This window comes from Pteropus medius, unplaced genomic scaffold (assembly GCF_902729225.1).
Source record: "Pteropus medius unplaced genomic scaffold, Ma_sr-lr_union100, whole genome shotgun sequence".
NCBI lineage: Eukaryota > Metazoa > Chordata > Mammalia > Chiroptera > Pteropodidae > Pteropus > Pteropus medius.
In genome coordinates, this window is record NW_024354503.1 from 17,530,486 (window position 1) to 17,553,268 (window position 22,783).

Here is a 22,783-nt window from a genome sequence, read left to right on the forward strand (position 1 = left end):
ATGCCAATTTGCATGTCTGTGCATGCATGTGTGTGTGTGACTCACCACCATCAGGGTCTGATGGGTGAGTCTTTCTGAACCAATTAGGCTCTGCTTCTGAGAAAACCAGCGTTCTTTCCAAGCCCATCCCCAAGAAGGAAATACAAGTACCCAAATTTAGTTGAACAGCTGGGCCTTCACTGGTTACTAAGCAATGCCGTAGTGGAGGCAGCAGGTTTCTCTTGTACACCAGGCACATGGAAGCCTCCAAAGGGGCCTCCTCTACTCCGAGGATGGCCTGGAGCCAGACAATCTTCAGTTCAAATTGTGGTTCTTCTTGGAAAGTTGGGGGAATTTGGGCAGGCCTTGCCCTCTCGGGACTTCACATCCCAAGAGTTAAAATGAGGATAAAATACTCAGGACCACAAGGTATGGTCAGACAGGTTGCTCATTGCACGATGTTATTCAGCTAAGGAGCCCTGTAAACACCCAGCGAGTCATCTCTTCCTACTTGTACAAGAGCACTTTATGGACTAGTGGCAGCACTCACCTTGCAGAGTTGTTGTGAAGATGACATGAAGAAACCAAGGGAGGAAAGAGGCACCATTCCTATCCTGGGTAAACATAAAGAGAGAGAGACGCACCGATTCTCAGGCACTACAGATACAGGGTGTTTCTCTTCCTTACTCTGTTTCTGCCTTTCCTGGCAACGCCCCCTACTCTTCCCTTCCCTCCTCCCAGCCATGGCTCATAGATATTCTGAGCAAACAAGCTCTGACTCCTCTGCATGGATTCCTCCTCTGAAGGCTGATTTTGACATTTGATACCACATCCACTTCACAGCCTCACTTCTGATCCCCATGCACCTCTCTCAGCTTTGCCCACAAATACTCCCGTGGCCCCTCCTGTCCACTTTCATCTGTTTCTTTGTTCCTGATAGCAACATTCTCATCCTCATCTCTACCTCTCCTTGCTCTCCACCACCTTCAACCATCTGAAATGCTTACAGGGACCTAGGCTGCTCCTTCCAGCATGTGTTCAATTTCCTGCTCAAAAGAAAGAACTCCCTCACCTCACCTAATGCGCACTAATTATGAGTATCGACCCAGTCCACTCACCTCCCTTCCAACTTGAGGTTTAAGCTGCTTTTTGTTTGGTTGTGAGAGTAATATATTAAGTGATAGTTCTCAGAATACAATTTTAATTAAGATTCAATAGTCACTTCTCTGTCAGTAATCTTCCATGCTGATTACTTAAAAATATATTTACCCAGCTCTATTATGTCACAGATTTGAATTCATTAGACGTTTGTTAATCCTCAACAAACTTTTTTTTTTTTTAAATGTGATTTGTTTAGCATGATTTACAGGGACAAAACTATTTGAAACAATGAGCCCTGGGCAGGGTGTGCATCGCAACGTGTCTGAGTCTTCCCTGCTTGCTGCCACTGCTGTGGCTGTCTACCAGAGAGCAGGTGACAGACCCAAGGATGGAAAGGCCCAGAGAACACAGTAGGATGGGGAAAGCCATCCATATTGTGCTAATGCAGCTCATACTGGGCAGTCTCCCATGACACAGAACAGGGTCAAGGAGGGTGGAGAGAGATCTAGAGGGAAGATATCCAGTACAGACCATCAACAGCCTCTGCCCTGACAAGCAGATATGCTTGACAAATATTATCATTACCCATGTGTGCCATGATGTGAAAATGCTGGGAGGCACTGCTTAGCCTCCCATTGCAGTGTTTACTGATGAGACCACATAAAGAAGACATTTTTTTTCCACAGGCTGTAGGCTTGAAGAAGACTATCCACCCTCTATATATGTACACATACATGTACGCACTCATACACACAGCCACTTACAGTTTAAACAGTGAGGGACATCCTTGGGTGCATCTATCCATGTCCTCAGTGGGTCTAAGGGTGTACCACTACCTCTACTTGGCGAGATGCAGATGTCAGAGAAATATGGATGGCCTCCCTAACTTTACTGTCATGGTGAGCCATGCTGGAAAACACAACTGATGGTAGACAGATGATACTTCTGCAGGCTACTCTGTAAAAATGGTTTTCTCAGCTGATTAGCCAAATGAACCTTGGACAGTGTTGATACAGAACTCAGAACCTCGGTGCCAATGCCAGAAACTCACTTTGCTCAGCATTGTATTTCATTCATTTTTGAATTGATATTTATTTGGCACTTCCTATGAGTCAGATGTGGAGCTGGGTACTAAGGATACAGTGATGGGTGGATAAGACAGGTAAGTTTCCTGCCTTTGGGAGTTTATAGCCTAGGAAAGCAGACAGGTAAGTAATTAAGGAATTATAATGAAAACTATGATGATCAACATTTAGGGCAAGCACAGGGGGCAAAATGGTAAATAGCAAGAAGGCCTGATTAGCTCTAGGTTTTGGAGAAGCTTCCTGGAATAGGTAGTATTTAAACTGAGGCCCGGAGATAGAACAGGAGCTTGGCCAGGCAGGAGTGGAGGTAGGAGAGAAGCTGTGAAGAAACCAGAGCATGTAGGAAGTCCTGGAGGATGATCAAACATGGCATTTATAAGTGAGAGAGGTTGAGTGTAGCTGAGTCATGAAGAGCAAAGAGAGAGATAGAGAGTAGAAAGAAATACACCGGGGTAGTGGGCAGGACCAACTCTTTCAAAGACTTATCGTTGTGTTAAAAAATAAGAAGGTTAATGCAAGTGGAGATGATTCCTATTGTTTCACCAAGCCCCAGCTAAATGTGGACCTAGAGACCAGAACACATCTGGGCATGGAGAAGGTGGCAGGTGGAAAGCTTCCACATGTAGGCGCCTCTGGGATGAATGTGCTTGGTGGGGTCTGGGTCAGTGTGGGCTGGTACTCCTCAGGTAGGAGATTAGCGAGAGCAGGGACTGGCAGGGTGGGTGGCTGCTCATGGGAGCCCAGAGCAGAACTGTGTGGAATTAGGCATGTTGACAAAGGCTTTTAATGAAGTGACCATAATGAAGAAGATGAAAAGGAAAAAAAAAAAAAAAAATCCCCTAGGACAGAGGTCAGCACACTTTTTCTATAAAGGGCAAAACAGCAAATATTTTAGGCTTTGCTGACCACATTGTATCCCCTGGTACTCTTCACCTCTGCCCGAAAAAAGCCATAGACAATGTGCAAATGAGTGAGCAGGGCGTGTTCTAAAAAAACTTTATTTAGAAAAACAAGAGGTAGGCTGGATTTAACCCTCCATCTGCTTTAACAGCATTGTCTAATAGCGTAGTCAATAGCCACACATGGCTAGTGAGCACTTGAGTTGTGCTCTAAGTGTTAAATACCCACCCAATTTTGAAGACTTAATACAAATAAAAGATTATTAAACATCTCATTAAAATTTGTTTGTATCGATTACATGTTGAACTCATATTTTTGGTTATAGTAGTTTACATAAAATATGTTATCTAAATTGATTTCACCTGTTCCTTTTTACTTTAAAAAAATATGGCCACTAGAAAATTCAAAATTACATTTATGGGTAGTATTATATTTCTATTGGACAGTGCTGCTCAGAAACAATACTCTCTCCAGATGAAATACAGGGTAAGTCTCTAGGCCTGAAGGCTCTCAGGTGGGAATTTACCCTTAAACAGACATAATAAAATTCAAATCTTCACAATAAAATAGTACCTGATTGGAATAGCTTTTTAAATTTACTATATAGGTTTTTAAATTTACAACATATCTTTGTTTTATTAGCTAGTTGTTTTGTCTGCGGCTGTGCTCCTTAAACTAGGAGCTATGAAGTGCTCCTTCCTCAAGATATTAATAGTTGTTGCTCGGAAAAAAGAGTAGATTTACCCAAGACAGAAAAAGGGAGCAATGCAGAATTAAACATTAATCCAGTTTCTTTACTGCAGCAGAATTTCTCAACCCTTCTGAACCTGCTAATGCGCATAGAGCTTTTGCAGGAGCCAGCCAGAGTAGGCAACACTTCCCCAACTCATTGGCCTTAGAAGCCTTTCTTACAAAACTCTAAATAGCACTCTTAGAAGGCAATTTGAGAGTTGCTGGTCTGCATGATGCTACACAAGCAGAGTGCATAATTTTCCAAAAGTCCAACTTGATTGATGTAATTTTTAGTATTATATAAATAGGGCCATGGACAGTACAACATGGAATAGTGAGAAAAGTGTCATATGCAAAAGCACAAAGACCTGGGCCAAAGTCCTTTTTCTTCCTTTTCTAGATATTCATTCATGCAAAAACACCTACTATGTGTCAGGGGGTGTTTTAGACTTTGAGAGTACAGTAATGAGTGAAAATAAGTCCCAGCCTCTTGGGGCTTTGTTGCCAGTGAGGTAGACAAACAATAAGATGTGAAGTACAGCATAGGGAATATAGTCAATGATATTGTAATAACCGTGTATGGTATCAGATGGGTACTAGACTTAACGGGGCGATCACTTAGTAAGGTATATAAATGTCTAATCACTATGTTGTATACCTGAAACTAATATAAGACATGTCAACTGTGACAAAAAATGAATTAAAAAAAATAAACTTTAAAAAGACAAACAATAAACAAGACAGATAAGAAAAATACATACGGTAAGTTAGATAATGATAAATTTCAAGGGGAAAGCACAAAGCAGGGAAGAGGGGAATTCACAGTCTGAGTGGGGTGTGGGTAAGAAGGTGATTTTTGAGTAAAGACCTGAGAGACGATATTAGGCCGTGGACAAGTCCTCATCTACATATACAGGTAAGTCCTGCCTTATGAAGGGTGTTCCTGAAGCCCAGATGAGATGATGCATTTGAAATTCTGGGCAGAGAACCCAGCACATACTAAGTATTCAGAAGAAGTTTATGTCCCACTGCCTCCTTTACTTCCTTGAATTTCCAAAGATGCATCTACTATGTGGATTCTCCATGGTGAAGAATTTATTCAAAAGCCAGTTTCTCACTAACCCTGGCGTCTCCAGGGCCAATTCTCTCCTCCATGTTCTTGTTCTTAAGGAATGCTGATCCAATTTAATTTCATGCTGAGTCTAAACCAATTAAGAAGGTAAAACTGCTTCAAAGTACAGTTATAACGCACTTTTCAAATCCAATGATCATAAATGAACCACTGGTACAGAATTATTCTTCCTTCTATCCATCCATCCATCTATCCACCATCCATCCATCCATCCATCCTATCCATCCATCATCCATCTATCCAGAGTCCATCCACTTAGCCTTCTATTCATCTACCTATCCATCCAACAAGTATAGATTGAGCACTTATTATGTTCCAGGGACTGTGCTAGATGCATGAGATATAGCAATTAACAAAACAGACAAAAGGACTTGCCCTCCAGGAGCTGACATTCTAGTGGGAGAGATAAGAAATATTTCGTAAACATAATTTATAAATACATTAAATAGTCTGTTAGAAGATGGATAAGAGCTAAGGGGAAAAAAGTAGAACTGTGTTAGAAGGATTAGTAGAAGAGATTATACTTGGCATGAGCAGATGCCATTCTCTGCAGCTCCTCAAGGCAGGGGTTAATGTGAGGCAGGAAGTGCTGGGCACTAGGAAGTTACCTCCTGACCCTGACCTTGTGTCCCTCCTTTCCAGGCGCCGAGGTCTGAGTGACCAGACCATGGAGACCCTGCTTGGCGGCCTGCTGGCATTTGGCATGGCTTTTGCCGTGGTCGATGCCTGCCCCAAGTACTGTGTCTGCCAGAACCTGTCTGAGTCGCTGGGGACCCTGTGCCCCTCCAAAGGGCTGCTCTTCGTGCCCCCTGACATTGACCGGAGGACGGTGGAGTTGCGTCTGGGCGGCAACTTCATCATCCACATTGGTCGCCAGGATTTCGCCAACATGTCAGGGCTGGTGGACCTGACCCTGTCCAGGAATACCATCAGCTACATCCAGCCGTTCTCCTTCCTGGACCTCGAGAGTCTCCGCTCCCTGCACCTTGACAGCAACCGGCTGCCCAGCCTTGGGGAGGACACTCTGCGTGGCCTGGTCAACCTGCAGCACCTCATTGTGAACAATAACCAGCTGGGCGGCATTGCTGATGAGGCTTTCGAGGACTTCTTACTGACACTGGAGGACCTGGACCTCTCCTACAACAACCTCCATGGCCTGCCCTGGGGCTCCGTGCGGCGCATGGTCAACCTGCACCAGCTGAGTCTGGACCACAACCTACTGGACCATATTGCCGAGGGCACCTTTGCCGACCTGCAGAAACTGGCTCGCCTAGATCTCACTTCCAACAGGCTGCAGAAGCTGCCCCCAGACCCCATCTTTGCCCGTTCCCAGGCCTCTGCTCTGACTGCCACACCCTTTGCTCCACCTTTGTCCTTTAGTTTTGGGGGGAACCCCTTGCACTGCAACTGTGAGCTCCTCTGGCTGCGCAGGCTTGAGCGGGATGATGACCTAGAGACCTGTGGCTCCCCCGGGGGCCTCAAGGGCCGCTACTTCTGGCATGTGCGCGAGGAGGAGTTTGTGTGTGAGCCACCTCTCATCACCCAGCACACACACAAGCTCCTGGTTCTGGAAGGCCAGGCGGCCATGCTCAAGTGCAAGGCCATCGGGGACCCCAGCCCCTTCATCCACTGGGTGGCCCCCGATGACCGCCTTGTGGGCAACTCTTCTAGGACTGCTGTGTACGACAACGGCACCCTGGACATCCTCATCACCACATCTCAGGACAGCGGCGCCTTCACCTGCATTGCCGCCAACGCCGCAGGGGAGGCCACAGCTATGGTGGAGGTCTCCATCGTCCAGCTGCCACACCTCAGCAACAGCACCAGCCGCACCGCACCCCCCAAGTCACGCCTCTCGGACATCACTGGCTCCAGCAAGACCAGCCGAGGAGGTGGAGGCAGCGGGGGTGGAGAGCCTCCCAAAAGCCCACCAGAACGGGCTGTGCTTGTGTCTGATGTGACCACCACCTCGGCCCTGGTCAAGTGGTCGGTCAGTAAGTCAGCACCCCGCGTGAAGATGTACCAGCTGCAGTACAACTGCTCTGACGATGAGGTACTGATTTACAGGTGAGCTGGGGCTGCAGCAAAAGCAGGGAGGTGTCTGACTGGGGAAGGAGGAGGTGATGGGAGGAGGGCTTTGAACTGTTGCCACTTAAGGTCCTCTTCCCCAACAATGCCTGTGGGGATTCTATGCCATTCTTGCAGGTTAGAGGAGATAGAAAGAACATTGACTATAAATTGAAGAAGAGAGGACCTTACATGGGCAGCCTGATGAGATGTATATGTAAGAAGACCAGGCCCCCAAGGGGTGTTACAGTGGTAGGTGGTCACAGCTACGAGCCTCCAAACTTTTGATTTTGAGTGAAAGCTGGAGGATATGCAAGAACAATGAGTGGACCTTTTGGCCAAAGGGTCTGACTCCTCTAAGGAGGAGTGATTCTGGACCTTCGCCTAAAGTTGGATGCAGTTGTGATTAAGGCTTGGAGGTCAGGAATAATAGAATTCAGATATGGCCTGGCTACTTGGTAGTCAGATAATTCTCCTGGATTGCCTCAGTATTTCTCACCTGGAAAATAGAGGTAACCAATATGTAACTTAGTCTGGATACTTGGTTGCAGGTAATTGAACCCAGGTCAAACTGGCTTAAAAAAATAAAGGGAGTGGTAATGTTTTGGCTTGTGAGTTGAAAACTTAGGGACCTGTTTCAGGCTCAGCTAGATCAAAAGCCCCACAAACATCCTGCCTTCTCAGAGTTTCGTACCTTCCCTGAGTTCCATTTTCTTCTGAGTTGACTTCACCCCCAGGCAGCCTCTTGCCTCTGAGCAGAGGGAGAAGAGTGTTCCCTTTCCAGTTTGTCCCACTGAAGTCCTGGATGAGCTTCAATTAGCTAGAGCAGAACACATGAGCCCCTGGTATATTAGAGGAAGGGCCATCCTGCCTGCCTGTACTGGCCTCTCTGGATGTCCGTCTCCTTATCTGGAAATGGAAACAGCGATGTTGACCTTGCAAATTTGCTATATCTAGGGGCCATTTCCTAGACTGGTAGGAAGGAAGGTTTAAGACTGAAAAGCTGCAGGAGAATTGCCTAAGTCACTCAGAAGAAGGGAGTGATGGATACTGGCCAGAGGGCCAGGACATCTGACCGCAGGTGAGTTCCTTTTTCAGGTAGCTTCAGTTTGTGTTAAACATGAGGGACATAGCCTGAAATCTACTGCGCAAGGAATGAATGTTTTCTTTTGAAATCCTACATGTTTCGTTTTATGCCTATAAAACAATTATTCTGAGAAGGATCTTGTAGGCTTCACCAGACAGCTAAAGGGCCCATGGGTCAAGAGAGATCAAGAACCTTTGATCCGTCATTGAGGTTTCTTCCAGCTCTGACCTCCTGAGTTGATGAATATCCGGATGTGAAGGTGTGGGGGAGAAGAGCACATAAGGAAGGTATTCACTTACCCAGTGAGTCCAAAAGACTGAGGGTGGTGCCCTGTGGAAACTGGGGGAGTCAGGGAAGCACCCTTACTTGGCATATGCTTACCTGGAATTTCCTTTACATGGCTTGTCTGGAGAACAGCTTCACTTCTCAGGAAGTAAAGAAAGCAGCATTGGAACTTAACTGAAATATATGCATATATACACATGTAGAAGGACGTATAGATATATAATTAAACTTAAAGATACACATATGTATTTTTCTAATTATAAAAGTAATGGTCTTTGTAGCAAATTTGGAAAATAGAGAAAAATGATAAAAATTACTGGTAATCCCATCACTGAGAATTAACCAGAGGCCTTTGGTCTCTTCATTTCAACTCAAAACAATATTTATGATTATTCTAGTATGTATTTTTGTTTCTTAATTCCTTCCACTCAACATTGTGGCTTGCTCAGTTCCCATGGTGTTAAAATATTTTTCATTTGGCTTTACCATAATTTATTTAACAAATCTATTGTTGAATATTTAGGTTGTTCAGCATTTTTCAATATTAAAAGTAAAGCTGCAATGACTATCTTTGTGCATAAATATATTTGTGCAGCTTCAGTACTTTCCTTAGCATATTTCCTAGGGGTTGAATTACAGGTTCAACAAGAAAATAATAATCTTTATACATCACATATGAATATTTATTTGCCCTCTCACCAGTGGAAGGTGACAGTGCCAACTTTAACCACACCTTTGCCAATTATTGAATATATAATTACTTTCATCTTTGCCAATTTTATAGGTAAAAAATGGAACTTATTTTAATTTGCATTTCTTTGATAACTTGTGAGAATGACCTTTCAAAAATAAGTGGATTTCTTCACTTGTGAATTTATTATATATAATCTTGAAGTTGATAAAAAGTGTAAAGGTGAAAAGCTACCAGCTCTGAGGCTTGCACAGGCATAGGATGAAGGGAACTGAATTTTATGAGAGGGGAGTAATGTTAGCATCAAGGTGACAGCACGCCGAAGTTGTCAAAATGGCGCCCCTCCCCGCCTATAAAACAATTATTCTGAGAAGGATCTTGTAGGCTTCACCAGACAGCTAAAGGGTCCATGGGTCAAGAGAGATCAAGAGTGTAGCCCCAACCCCTGCCCCATGACTCTCTTGGAGTCTCAGAAACTCCAAGAGAGTCATGGCGGGGGAGGGTTGGGGCTACACTCCTGAAATCACTCAAGGTGAGAATTCAAAATGCTTTTATTTGGTGATTAAGACCCTGGAGACACTAGGGTTATAAATATAAATAAAATGGGAGCATCAGAAACCTTGGAATTAAAAGTAATGTAGGTAACAATACTGAGTTCCTCTTAGGGCGTCCTGAGGACTAGAAGAGATACAGCATGGAAACCTGTCCAAATAGTGGGGCACAAAATAAGTGTTTAAGGAATACAGATTATTATTATTATCATTGGTAGTGATAATAGTAACAGTAATGTGAGAGTAAGACTTATCTTGTCTGCCATTCTGGAGAAAGAAATGGAAGAGGAAGGTTAGGTACACAATTCAGTTTTAAGAAGCCAGATTTACAAAATTTTAGAGGAAAAGGTCAAGGTGAGTATGTAGTCAGATAATAGTAATAGCAATTGCTAGTCAACATTATCACCAGCTTACTGTGTGCCTGACACATAGCTTTCCATGCAGTATCTCATTTAATTCTCTTGGACATATGGAGAAGTAAAAGGGGCCGAGAGAATTAAATAACTCTCTGAGGTCACACAGCCCAAAAGAGGCAGGACTGACTTGACCTCAGGCCTTCTGGCTTCAGCACCTAAACTCAGCCACCATGACCATGCTACCCAATGCCCTAACAGCAATTCTGGCTCAGGGGAAATAGGAGACTCAAAAGAAGAAACTGGATTTTTAGAAAATGAATTGTCTCCGCAAGACAGAAAAGACACCAGCGTATTTGATCTGCTCTGATTTTGACAGGAAAGTATATAAAAGAAGGGAAACAAGGCTATTTCCAAAGATGAATATTAAAGAGAAACACACGCTATACAGAGAGAGCTTAAGGCAGCTAACAAGGGCTTTTTAATCCATGTTCAGAGCAAGAAGAAAAAATGACAAAGGTCTGCTAGTTGGGAAGAAGTTTGCAGTGCAACTAGACAAGAGCTGGCAGGCAAAGCCAGGCAATTTCTAATTTGCCTCCACCCTCCCCAGCAAGGAGAACAACCACCTCAAAACAGTTAGTCTTCACTTAAGATCCTTGATAGATAGGCTCCACAACTTTAAGCAAGACGACATATAACCAAAACCAATTTTACCATGGGCTAATTGGCAAAAACAGGAGTTACATTCTAAGGCATCTCATCAATATTATGATGAAACAACGTTATTATTGGAGGACCTACTATAAAGGTACGAATCTGCATTGAGAGCTTACCTGCACCAGGCACTCTTCTAAGGGCTTCATGCATGCTAACTCATTTAGTTTTCACAAACTCCCAGGAGGCAAGAACTATGCTTATTCTACTTTTCATATAAAAAAACTTGCCAGAGGTGCTACACAGAGGATAAGTAACAGAGACAGAATCCAGGCAAACTGGGAAGGATAATACCAATACTACAAAGAGGGAACCAAAGGCCAGCAGAGATGAGTTCTGGCATGCGGGACATGAGTTCTGGCATGCAGACCCCAGAGGTCACATCCAGGACTAAAGGAACACTAGATGATGCTCCCAAGTCTGTGGGAGTGGTCCTGATACAGCATGAACAGAAAGGGAAGTACCTAAGAGGGGAAAAGGATGGATATTCTACTTTTCAAAGGAGAGACCTTGTAAAGCAAAGGATGATAGGCTGGGCATGGACATTCCAAATTTTAGAAAGGATTTCTCAAAAGATGGCTGAAAGCCTATGGAAAAGAATGCTGATTGCCAGGACCCAACATGGGTTCACAGGGAGCAAATCCTGCCCCAAAATTATCTAGCTGTCTTCAAGAGACACTGTTGACCAGTAATTCTCAAACTTTTAATCTGCCTCTTCATCATTCAGGAGGGCAACACTCTTCAGTGACATCCCTTCTTGCACAGCGATTCTCTACAAGGCTTTGTCCCCATGCATTTCCACCAGGGAAGAGGAGCAGAATTTCTGGGATGACAGGTACCCTTGGAAAACATCCTGGGAATTTCCATTAGCTGTGACTTATTACCAGACTCAGAATGTATCACAATTGCCTAGGTCATTTAACAAAATCTCACGCTGTGTTTAGAACAAAATAGAAAAATGGGAACTAGTGAAGTAGACTTATAACTGGCCAAATAACCAGACTGATTAATAAATCAATGTGAACATGCAAAAACGCCTCTGCTTTGTGCCTCAACATCTGTCTCCATTTCTGTACTGCTCAGTATATTTTCTTATTGACATAAATAACAACTCAGAAAGCTTGTATTTCTTTTGGTTCAAGGACTCAATTGCATGAGTTTGAGATGAGGAAAATCTGGTTTGACTGGAATTTTGTGTGTCATAGGCTCAGAGTTTTAGTTGATCTCAAAAAAAAACATGACTACAAAGTGATGGAACTGCTAAAAGATTCCTGTAGTTTTTGGTTGTGTTAACAGAAGTAAAGTGTTCAGATCATGGGAGATTATGATTCTAATCACTGAATCATTCAAGCTGGTCAGAGCAGAGCTTTAATATGTTTAATACAGGATGGCATGCGTCTTAAGAGTCATTTTTACCAACTGCAGTGTATCTAGTAATCAACTGATGAGTGTGAGATTCTGGAAGTTTATGTGTGATGGCAGAAGGTTACTTTGGAGATGACAGGACTTAGAAAGGAAGCTATAGCTCTCTTAACTTATTCAAAGAACTTATAAGTAGAAGAGAGGAAAACACATACATCCAGGCAAGAGAGTAGGCATCAGCCCAATACAAAAAATTAAAAAAAAAAAAAAAAGTTCAATAGCAACAGCTTTACACACCTCTCTCATTGCTCTCCATCTGGCTGTGGAATGATTTGGCTTTGCATCTTTCTCCCTCTCTAGCATGTGCTATTCATATGTGCTGTTCTCTGTATCCTCAGCATCTAGTAAGTCCTGGCCCATAACAGCTATCGAGTCAACATTTGGTGGACTGAACAGAATGGAAATGAACATCAAAGCTTCCCAATGGCAGGATAAGTAAGAGCTTCCACAAAGTCGTGAGCTGCCCATACCAGAAGGGTTTGGGCACAACCCAGCTGACTCCATGCCAGGGCTACTGAGTGGGCATCCAGACTTTAACATGTGACTAAAATGAGCCCAGCTCTGATAATCTATGACTCTGTTTAATCCCACGAAGACACTATTTAGCAGTTGCTAAATCCACCTGCTTTTACCAGTTTGGGCCGTTTTGGCATCTTGCCACCTCAGATTAGTGTTTCAAGCCCAGGGCCTGAGGTCACAGACAGGGACCTTGGCAGTGGCTCAGATTGTCCAACCAGACCTGGACACAAGTCATTGACAGATCACGACTGACTGATGCCACAGTCCCACAGTTGCCCTGGGGAGCTGTGAGCAGTGTCTGAAAATATTGAATTCTATTCTAAATGCCAGGAAGGGGAAGAAGCAGCATGGGTAATCCAAAATCATGGGAAACTTAGGATTTGATTTTGGCTATGAAATAATGTCTTGTTCTTTTATCAGATAATTAGCTCCCTAATTATCTAATGGTTCTTGCTGACATCCCAAGGCATATGCCTTCTCTGAGCACACACAGCTGAGCACTTCAGGCAGGCCCTGGGACAGGCTGGACACAGACAGTCCACAGGTGGGGCCTGGCCTGTTTCTCATGTGAGTGGGGAGGGCCAACTCTCTTGTTCTTAGCCCTAGAGCCTATCCTTGCAGGAAGTGGCTATCATTAATAGAGACAGTGTCAGAGTGGGGAGGGTTCAATAAGGGGAAGAGGAAGGGTGCTGAGAGGGGCATCAGAAAGAAGGTAGTACCCCACCAGGAAAAGTAGCAGCCCATTTCAGTTTGGCCTCATCCCTGGTGTGACATGGAAAATTAAGTTCCCTGTATGTCATTATAAGTCCAAGTGACATTCACAAATACTTGTCTCCAAGAGTCATCAAGAACATCTGTCACCAGGCGTGATGTTGGAACGGTCCCCAGGAGGGCTGGGAGAACAGCAAGCATGCTCCTAAAGCACAGTGTGGAGTTAACCAGGATGCAGCATTGCCTTCATGGTGTTCATTATGCATCCATCATCTCCATGTAGGGAAAGTGCGGAATTATGAGAAGAGAGACCCTAAGGCGAAGGGAGACCGCAGCCATTCCATGCCTCCCTGCTCTATTGGCGGGTCCCAGTTTTCATATCATATTCTTCCATGATTGTCAGACATTCCCCCTATCCTGGAGAGACTGAATCACCCTATGGAGTGTTGCAGGACAAGGGATTTTGGGGGGAAATTTTATTGTCCTGTCTCCCGTCTGGGAAAAAGATAAGAAGGCAGATTCAGCCAGTTCCAACCCTGTCAGGATCTTATTAATCAACTCTTCAGTAGAAATATACTCTCTTCCATGAAAATACAGCCATTTTCACCACGGAGTGAAGGGAAATTTACTGATGAATCTGGAATCTTGTTGATATGGGGAGAGACTTGTAGGAATAGGTGTTCCTTAAAGGGAGGGGTCATGCCAGATACAGAGCATCCACCTGTGCAGGCAAGTTTCTTTGACTCAGCTGCTTCATCAGACAGTCCAGCTTCTCCTGCAAGGATGGGTTGAGCTCACATAGGCAGAGGAAGAAAGAATTATAAAGAAGGAAACTGGGATGAGTGGAGGGAAAAGCCCCTCAGCATTTCCCTGATTGGAACCAAAATCAAAACCAGCCTGCCTTGGATTTTATTTTTCTAAATATTTTTAAATTTATTTCATGCCATTTGACTATTGAAACCTGACATCCACAAGTAGGGATTAACAGGACAAATATCATGCCCACTTTATAGATAGTAAAACTAAGCCTCAAATTAATTGAGTAGATTTTCCAAGGTTCCACAGAATAGACTAGAGATGTGGTCTCCCAATCCAGGTACCATGCTGGGAGGAACATCTCACACCTCCCAGAGGTTTTGTTAAGGCTGGAGACTTGGGCTGAGGACATCAATTATAATTTCTCTTTCTAGAAAGAATGGGGTAAGCCACTGGAAGTTTGATGAGATTTTCTCTTTCAGCTTTACTTGCTTCTCCACATTTTAAGCAGTGTGGGAGCAAAAGGGAACAGGGGTGCCAGTGAGAACGTTGAGTTTCACCCAGAAATAGTCCCCTGGGACCAGCTAGCAGAAGATATGGTCAAGGTGAGGATTTGGGGGTTCAGCGCCTCTTCAGGTGAGCCATTGTGAAGTGACAAAGTTGTTAGAGGCATCCCAGAGAGTAGTCCAGAGTGGCAGTTGGGATGAAAACTCAACCTAATGTAACTTAAACTCAGGGTTTATATGTCTCTCATGTAGATGAAATCCAGTGGAAGAGAGTTTAGGTCTAGTTTTCTGGGCATCATGGTCACCAGGGGCCCCACCCATTCTATCTTTCTGCTCTGCCATCCTCGGCACAAGTTCTGTCCTTAAGGTCATCTCATGGTGTAAAATAACTGCCGGAGCTTTGGTTATCACGTCTCCTTTCTACACAGCAAGAAAGACAAAAATCAGAAGGGCAAAAGGGCAAAAGGGAGAGGAGTGTCAGAAGCTCTACCCAATAACTTTCTCTTATCTTTGATTGGCCACACCTGTCTCAAGGGAGGCTGGGAAATGTAGTTTTTCTAAAAAGCAAGGCACAATATACTCCCAGTAATACAGAGAAAGATAAGGAGGCAGCTGGCACCTCCAGAACCTGAGTTTGTACCATTTACTAGTCCTGGGATCACAGGCAAATCATTTCATTGCTTTTGGACTCCATTTTCTCACCTATAAAGTGGGAACAGAGATTTCTTTCTGCATATTTCATAGATTTTAGTGTGGACTGAAATAGATCATGTATTTGAAAGTGATCTTTCATAGTCAACTATGAAATACTAGATACATGTAAGTACTTATTGTTATTAGGAGCCTGCCCACTTTCCCTTCTTGGCCCACTGTCCTTGTTGCTGTTCTCCAGGCTGCCTCTTGTGGCTCCATTCTTCAAAGCTTTACCCCAAGAACGTAAACCAGGAAAATGATCTGATAGTTTTAAGAGTATAAGGTGTAATCCCTTTCAGAAATTTTTGTATTTCAATTGGAAACTCTGAAAGACCCAAACAAGTGAATCTCTAACAGTAGAATTTCAAACCCCATAGCAGGTCTGTGTATAGGAGGGATCTTCTTTTTCAGGGGTGTCTTCCAAGAGTGTCTCAAATCATATCACTGCCTTCTCATCCTGCCCTCTTGCTATGCACAAGAAGATGACACTGCTCAGATTCAAAAACCTCCAGCACATTTGTTCAGTGTTGGCTAATTTCTCTACTTGTCATTTCTTCTTCATTCTCAAAAAGCTCTGGTTAGAGACATCTCTGAGGACAGAAATAATTAGCAGGAGTAAAGGGATTAGTGTGTATCAGGTCTGTCTTTCTTCTGAAATGTCACTTTTTTCCTCCTCTAGTAAGGGAGAACCAGCCCCTTGTTAATTGTATATGTTTAGTTAGTTTGGACGTGGGCATGGGGATATCGTTTATTTCACACCAGAAAAACACCAAAGAAGGCTTAAAGAGGGAGGGTTTGGGGAGGAGGAGTGTCTGGGACTTGGGATCAGGGCTGGTGGTGGCGGCCACCAGAATGACATCAAACACTTGTCTGACAACTAGACTTTCCCAAGCATGTTCACAGCAGCTAGCTCCTTTTAGCCTCAGTACAGCTCTGGGCAGACTGTGGGTGGGCAAGGCACAAAACCCAACTGTTCTGACTTCGAACACCACGTCAGTGTTTCCCAGCACTGATGGCACACTGGAATTCTCTGAGGAGTTTGTATCCTCCCTCCAGGAGATCTTGAGTGCACTCCCAAAGATCTCTGTTTGCAAACCTCCCCCAGTGTTTTTGATGTGTGTTCGGTGTCATGTCATTGTGCTCAGTAAAATTAGGGGTGTGGGCAGCACGGGTAGACAGAGTTCCTGTAAGTTTTACGGCTGGTGGTTTGGTCTCTGAATTTCTGGTGAGGGGAGAAAACAGAAGACCTGGGTTCTAATCCCAGCTTTGCCATGAACTAGTGATCTCACCTCTCTGAGACTTTTTTTTAAGTTCTTAGTTTATTAATCCTCTCGTGAAAAATCTGCTCAATCATCACAGATAAAGTTATTGACGAATCTTTACTCCTGCTGTTGTCCTGTCTCTACCTCACTCTTGCCAGCACCGACATTGGCCTTTGCAGTCCCCCTAACTTTTTTCATTCAGTTCTTGCATCCCTTTCACGGTTTTCTTGAGGTCTTTTTCTTCTCATACAGACCATGTTTTGCAAGTCTATGTTTGAGTTCATTTTTCTTTGCATCATCCAAGTAATCATGAATCATGCCAAAGCCAGTTGTCTTGCCACCACCAAAATGGGTTTGGAATCCAAATATGAAGATGATATCTGGTATGGTCCTGTACATTTTGGCTAGTTTTCTCCGAATTTCTATCTTAGGTGTTGTTGCCTTTTCAGGATGAAGGATGTCGACGAGCATTTTTTTTCCCGTTGAAGTAGTCTATTGGTCATGAACTTCTTGGTCCAGATAATTATTGTTTCGTTCATGATGGCGGCAGACCTTCAAACAGCCAGGGAGAAAAGACCTCACTTCTCTGAGGCTTTTGCTCCATCTATAACATTGAAATAAAAATCTCTTTAAATGGGGATATCTCTAAAGAGATAAAGTATGAGAAACACTTAAGAAACACAAACATTTCAGTTGCTGGAGTCATTTTTCTTACCCCTAAGCTGAACCTGAGTAATTAATACAGGCATGATTTTATCACACTCCACTTTATAGTGCTTTGCAGATGCTGTGTTTTTTACAAATTGAAGGTTTATGGCAACCCTAACTTGAACAAGTCTATCTGCATCATTTTTCCAATATCATTTGCTCATTTTGTGTCTCTGTATCACATCTTGGTGATTCTCACATTATTTCAATGTTTTCCATTACTATTACATTTGTTATGGTGATCTGTGATCAGTGATCTTTGATGTCACTGTTGTAATTATTTTTGGGGTGCTACAAACCACACCCATATAAAATAGCAAACTTAATCGATAAAAGTTGTGTGTGTGCTGACTGCTTCAGTGACCAGCTGTTCCCTCATCTCTCTTCCTCTCCTCAGGCTTCCCTATTCTCTGAGACACAATAATGAAATTAGGCCAATTAATAATTCTATAATGTTCAAGTGAAAGGAAGAGTCGCATATCTCTCACTTTAGAACAAAAGCTAGATATGATTAAGCTTAGTGAGGAAGGCATGTTGAAAGCCAAGAGAGGCAGAAAGCTAGTGCTCTTACACCAAAGAGTTAGCCAAGTTGTGAATGCAAAGAAAAAGTTCTTGTAGGAAACTAAAAAGTGTTACCAGTGAATGATAAAAAAGCAAAACATGCCTTTTACTGATACAGAGAAAGTTTTAGTGATTTGAGTAGAAGATCAAACCAACCACAACATCTCTTAAGCCAAAGCCTAATCTAGAGAGCAAGGCTCTAACTCTCTTTAATTCTATGAAAACTGAGAGAGGTAAGGAAGCTGCAGAAGAAAAATCCGAAGCCAGTAGAGGTTCATTTATGAAGTTAAGGAAAGGCGCTTTCTCCATAACATAAAAGTGCAAGGTGAAGCTGCAAGCACTGATATAAAAGTTGTAGCAAATTATCCAGAAGACCTAGCTAAGATCATTAATGAAAGTGGCTACACTAAACAACAGATCTTCGATGTAGATAAAACAGCCTTATATTGGAAGATGCCATCTAGGACTTTCCTAGCAAAAGTGAAGTCAATGCTTGGCCTCTAATTTTCAAAGGACAGGCTGATTCTTATTCGGAGCTTTTGCAGCTGGTGACTTTAACTTGAAGCCAATGCTCATTTACCATTCTGAAAATCCTAGGGACTTTAAGAATTATGCTAAATCTGCTCTACCTGTGTTCTATAAACAACAAAGCCTAGACGGCAGCACATCTATTTAAAAACATGGTTTACTGAATATTTTAAGCACATCATTAAGAAATACAATTCAGGAGGAAAAAAAAAAAGAATCCTTTCAAAATAATAATGCTCATCAACAATGCACCTGATAACCCAACAACTGTGATGGAGATGTGCAAGATTAATGTTATTTTTATACCTACTAACACACATCTATTCTGTAGCCCAAAGATCGAGGAGTATTTTGACTTTTAGGTCTTATTATTTAAGAAATACATTTCATAAGGCTATAGTTGCCATAGATAGTGATTCCTCTGATTGATCTGGGCAAAGTAAATTGAAAATCTTCTGGAAAGGATTCATCATTCTACATGCCAATAGGAACATTTGCGAATCAAGAAAAGAGGTCAAAATATTAACATTAATTGGAATTTGGAAGAAGCTGATTCCAACCTTCATGGAAGACTTTGTGGGGTTCAAGAATTCAGTGGGGGAAGCAACTGTAGTTGTGGTGGAAATAGCAGAGAACTAGAATTAGAAGTGGAGCCAGGGGTGTGACTGAACTGCCTCAATCTCAGGATAAAACTTTAACGAATGAGAAGTTGCTTCTTATGGATGAGCAAAGAAAGTAGTTTCTTAAGATGGCATCTTGGTGAAGATGCTGTGAAGATTGTTGAAATGACAACAAAACATTTAAAATATTACATAAACTTAGTTGACAAAGCAGCAGCAGGGTTTGAGAAGATCGACTCCAATTTTGAAAGAACTACTGTGGGTAAATTGCTGTCACACAACATCACATGTTACAAGAAATCGTTGGTGAAAGGAAGAGTCAATCAATGGGGCAAACTTCACTGTTGTCTTATTTTAAGAAATTTCCACAGCCACCCAACCTTCAACAACCACCATCAACATCAAGGCAAAACCCTCCAAAAAGGCAAAAACAGCAAAAAGACTATGACTCGCTGAAGGCTCCGATGATGATTAGCATTTTTTAGCAATAAAGTACTTTTAAATTAAGATGTGTATATTTTTAGATATAATACTATCGCACACTTAGTAGACTACAGTATTGTATAAACATAACTTTATATCCACCAGGAAAACCAAAAACCTCATATGACTCACTTTATTGTGATATTCACTTTATTGTGGTGGTCTGGAACCACAATATCTCAAAGGTATACCTATACGAGGAAGACAGAATCTAGACAGGAGCTTTTGTTATCTTCCCATTCTTTACTTCTCTGAGCTTCAGCCTTGTCATCTGCAGAATGGGGACAATAATAACTGTCCTGCCTGCCTCATAAGGTTGTCATGAAATGGAGGATGTCAGGAATGAAAGAAGAGCATCATAAATTGTGAAGTGCTTCTAGTAACAGAGCTGATTACAATGGGTTAACTAAATGTGAGGGTTGGTTTCTGTCATGTGACACAATTCCAGAGGGAGGTAGTTCTTGGATAATATGGGAGCTCTGTGGACTTCAGGGACTGAGGATCCTTCTGCAGGTCAATTGTTCAATCCTTAATGTGTGGCTCACTGCTCCTGTAGTTGCCAATACTTCAACTCGGGGACCTTCTCTAGAATGTCCAGCTCATAGGCAGGACAGGCTCAAGTGTAGGGGAGTTGATGTTCTCAGGACAGAGAGAATTAGAGGGTACCCCACCTTCCTTCCCTTGTGGGGGAGAAAGGGGAGGTCAACTGAGTCATGTTCTGTGCTGTCTCCCAAAGGGTCCTAGGAGGGCTGAGCCCCAGTTGCCCATAGTGGTAACTAGCTGAATGAAACACTATATAGGCTTCCTTCCCCATTCCCTCACCAGAGCTCACCTTGTAAGGACAAAAAGTTTATTTGGGCTCACTTCCCAAATAAACTACTGGTACTGGAAACTTTGCTTCAGGATCTGCTTCTGGGGAACCCAAACTAAAATTGGCACCAACCTCTTGGATGAGTCAGTCCCTTGAGAGAGGCCCCCATAAGTCTCACCAAGTGACTTCTGCTTCTACGTCATTATATTTCCTCCGACCTGCGTTGGAGGTTGAGAAAGATAGTCTTTTGTTCAGTCACATTGCCTCTCCAAATAAAATCAGGGCTCTGCTTGGAAGTTAGAAGAGGAGAATGTTAGGTAGGTGTGCAGCTGCCACCGAACTGTGATGAAAGCATCGGTGTCATTAACATTTCTTGGCACCTGCACGCACAATCCCAGAACCCAGTAGCCAGCCTGTAATTGAGGCCAGCCCAGAAAGGAAGATGATCCAGGCTGCTTTTCTGCCTCACTGTCAGTATTCTGTTCTCATCTCTGGAGATACTGAGACACAGAGAAGCCAAGAGGGATGTTAGTTTTTGCCAATTAAGCCTATAGTCTAGCATGTGTGTGTGTGTGTGATGGAACTGAGCATCCTGTGGTTGACAGAAGGGTTCAGGATGTGAAGTCAAATTAATGCCCATCATCTTTAGTCTCAGAGGTGGGAGTGGGGTGAGTGGACAGAATCATACAAAACCACAGACTGATGTGCCAGCTCAGGGTGAAAGCCAGGCCACAGAGATGTGCAATATGGATGAATGAGCTCATTAACTATTTACAAAGAAGAGCTATTTCTATCTGGGGTGGGCTGCAAAGATGGGCTCTGACTCGTTCTGTAGCTGTGGGGCTGATACTGTGGGTGGGAGTACAAACCCAGATGGGGGAACTAACTTCTGTTAGATCCTAAAGAAAATAAGTGGTTGGAAATTAAACATCACAGGGAACTATTAAACACTTAACCTTCTAATTAGATAATTAGCTAGTAATGGTATTAAGTTAAGGGACTTTTTAGTTTAGTAATTAGCCACCTATAAGGTTAAAATGTAAATGAATTGCTTGGTGAACTTTATGCACTTAAGTTTTTTCATGAGCTACCTGAAATTCACATTCCCGCTTCAGGAAGGGTATATTGTGGGAGGCTTCTGGGTATAGGTGTGTCCTGGCGTGTAGGTGGGATTTGGAAGGAAGAGGGAAGGATAGCTGTTTTATGAGGAACCAGTGAAGACAGAGGCAGAAGCAGGGATGATCATGCCTGGTCAAAGATTTGTGAGGGCCCTTAGTGTATTAGTCAGCTGCTGCTACAGTACTACTGCATGACAAACAACTTCCAAACTTAGGTGACTTACAACCACCAACATTTAATTTTCTTATTAGTGGGTTTGCACGTTGGTTAGAGTTCAACTGGTTTGGGCTGGGCAGGGCTGGACTGGACCTCAGGCTCCAGGTCTAGTTTAGACCTTCTCTGTCTATCTCTTTCTGGAGCCAAGCAGAGGGGCAGTGTTTATATAGAGAGTTGTTGTTGTTGTTGTTGTTGTTGTTGTTGTTGTTGTTTTTATGGTGATAGCAGAAATGTAAGAGGGTGAGCCCAACAGAAAAAGCTAATGTCAAGCCTCTGCTGGCATCACATCTGCTAAATCCCATTGGCCTAAGCAAGTGGACTAAGCCCAAAGTCAAGAGCAAGGGCACACATTTCACCCACTATCAGGCCACAGCAAGGCTGTGGAAGTACCGTATTATTACAGGGGAGTGAAGAAGCAGGGCCAAAAACTCAGTCTCTCATACCTGCATACCTGGTGGAATGGCTATCTCTAGGGCCGTGGTTCAGACTTGAGCATGATCAGAGTCACCTGGCAGACTTGTTAGCACACAGATGCAGGACCCTACCCTCTGAGTTTCTGACTTGGTCTGTCTGGAGTTGGATCTGAGAATCTGCAGTTCTAATCAGTGGGCAGATGCGGGCTGTCTAGGGACCATACTTTGTGAACCTCTGGTCTAGGGAAATAGGAGTTTTGTTCAGAGAGGATAGGAGAAGGCAGCCTGTGCCCTTGAATGTCACACAAAATAGCTACACTTACTGAGCCCTTACACATACTGGTTACTGTTATAAAAACACTGTGTTCTCATAGTTGGTAAGTCAACCCTCTGAGGTGTACTGTTGCCACTTGACAGATGAAAATGCTAAGCCATAAGGGAATGATGTGACTTATGAGGTCCAACAGCTTGGAGGTGGTGTAACTGGATGTTGAAGCCCGTGCTCTGTCCTGACATCAGGCTTTTTCTTGTTGTCAGTGGGAAGCCAGACTCGAGTTCAAAGGGGAGGAATGATCTGTGGAGGAAAAAAACTGGATTTGGAACTGGATGGTCTAGGAACAAACCATACTTTGATTTTTAGCAGCTAGATTTTCATTTATTCAATTGACAAATACATATTGAGTGTCTGCTTTGAGGCAGACTTTGGTCAAGACCCTAGGGTTAGAATAAGATAGGCCAAGACCTTGACTTCAAGGAGCTTACATTCTTATAGGGGAGA

At 43.2% G+C, this 22,783-nt stretch overlaps 1 protein-coding gene and 1 pseudogene across 5 annotated transcripts in view; one reads left to right on the plus strand and one right to left on the minus strand.

The window, feature by feature from the left end:
- Positions 1-22,783, plus strand: part of LRFN2 (leucine rich repeat and fibronectin type III domain containing 2) — a 191,402-nt gene that overhangs the window by 140,355 nt on the left and 28,264 nt on the right. For 2 of the 5 annotated variants that reach the window (XM_039854283.1, XM_039854285.1), the window contains exon 2: positions 5,572-6,996. In XM_039854283.1, coding sequence (XP_039710217.1) covers positions 5,597-6,996 — 1,400 coding nt within the window. In that variant the 5' untranslated portion in view covers positions 5,572-5,596. Of the gene's footprint in view, positions 1-5,331; positions 6,997-7,134; positions 7,745-22,783 lie in introns of those variants that run through there. The other 3 variants (XM_039854282.1, XM_039854287.1, XM_039854286.1) reach the window with 2 other exon arrangements.
- LOC120596053 (40S ribosomal protein S24-like) lies at positions 16,477-17,085 on the minus strand (annotated as a pseudogene).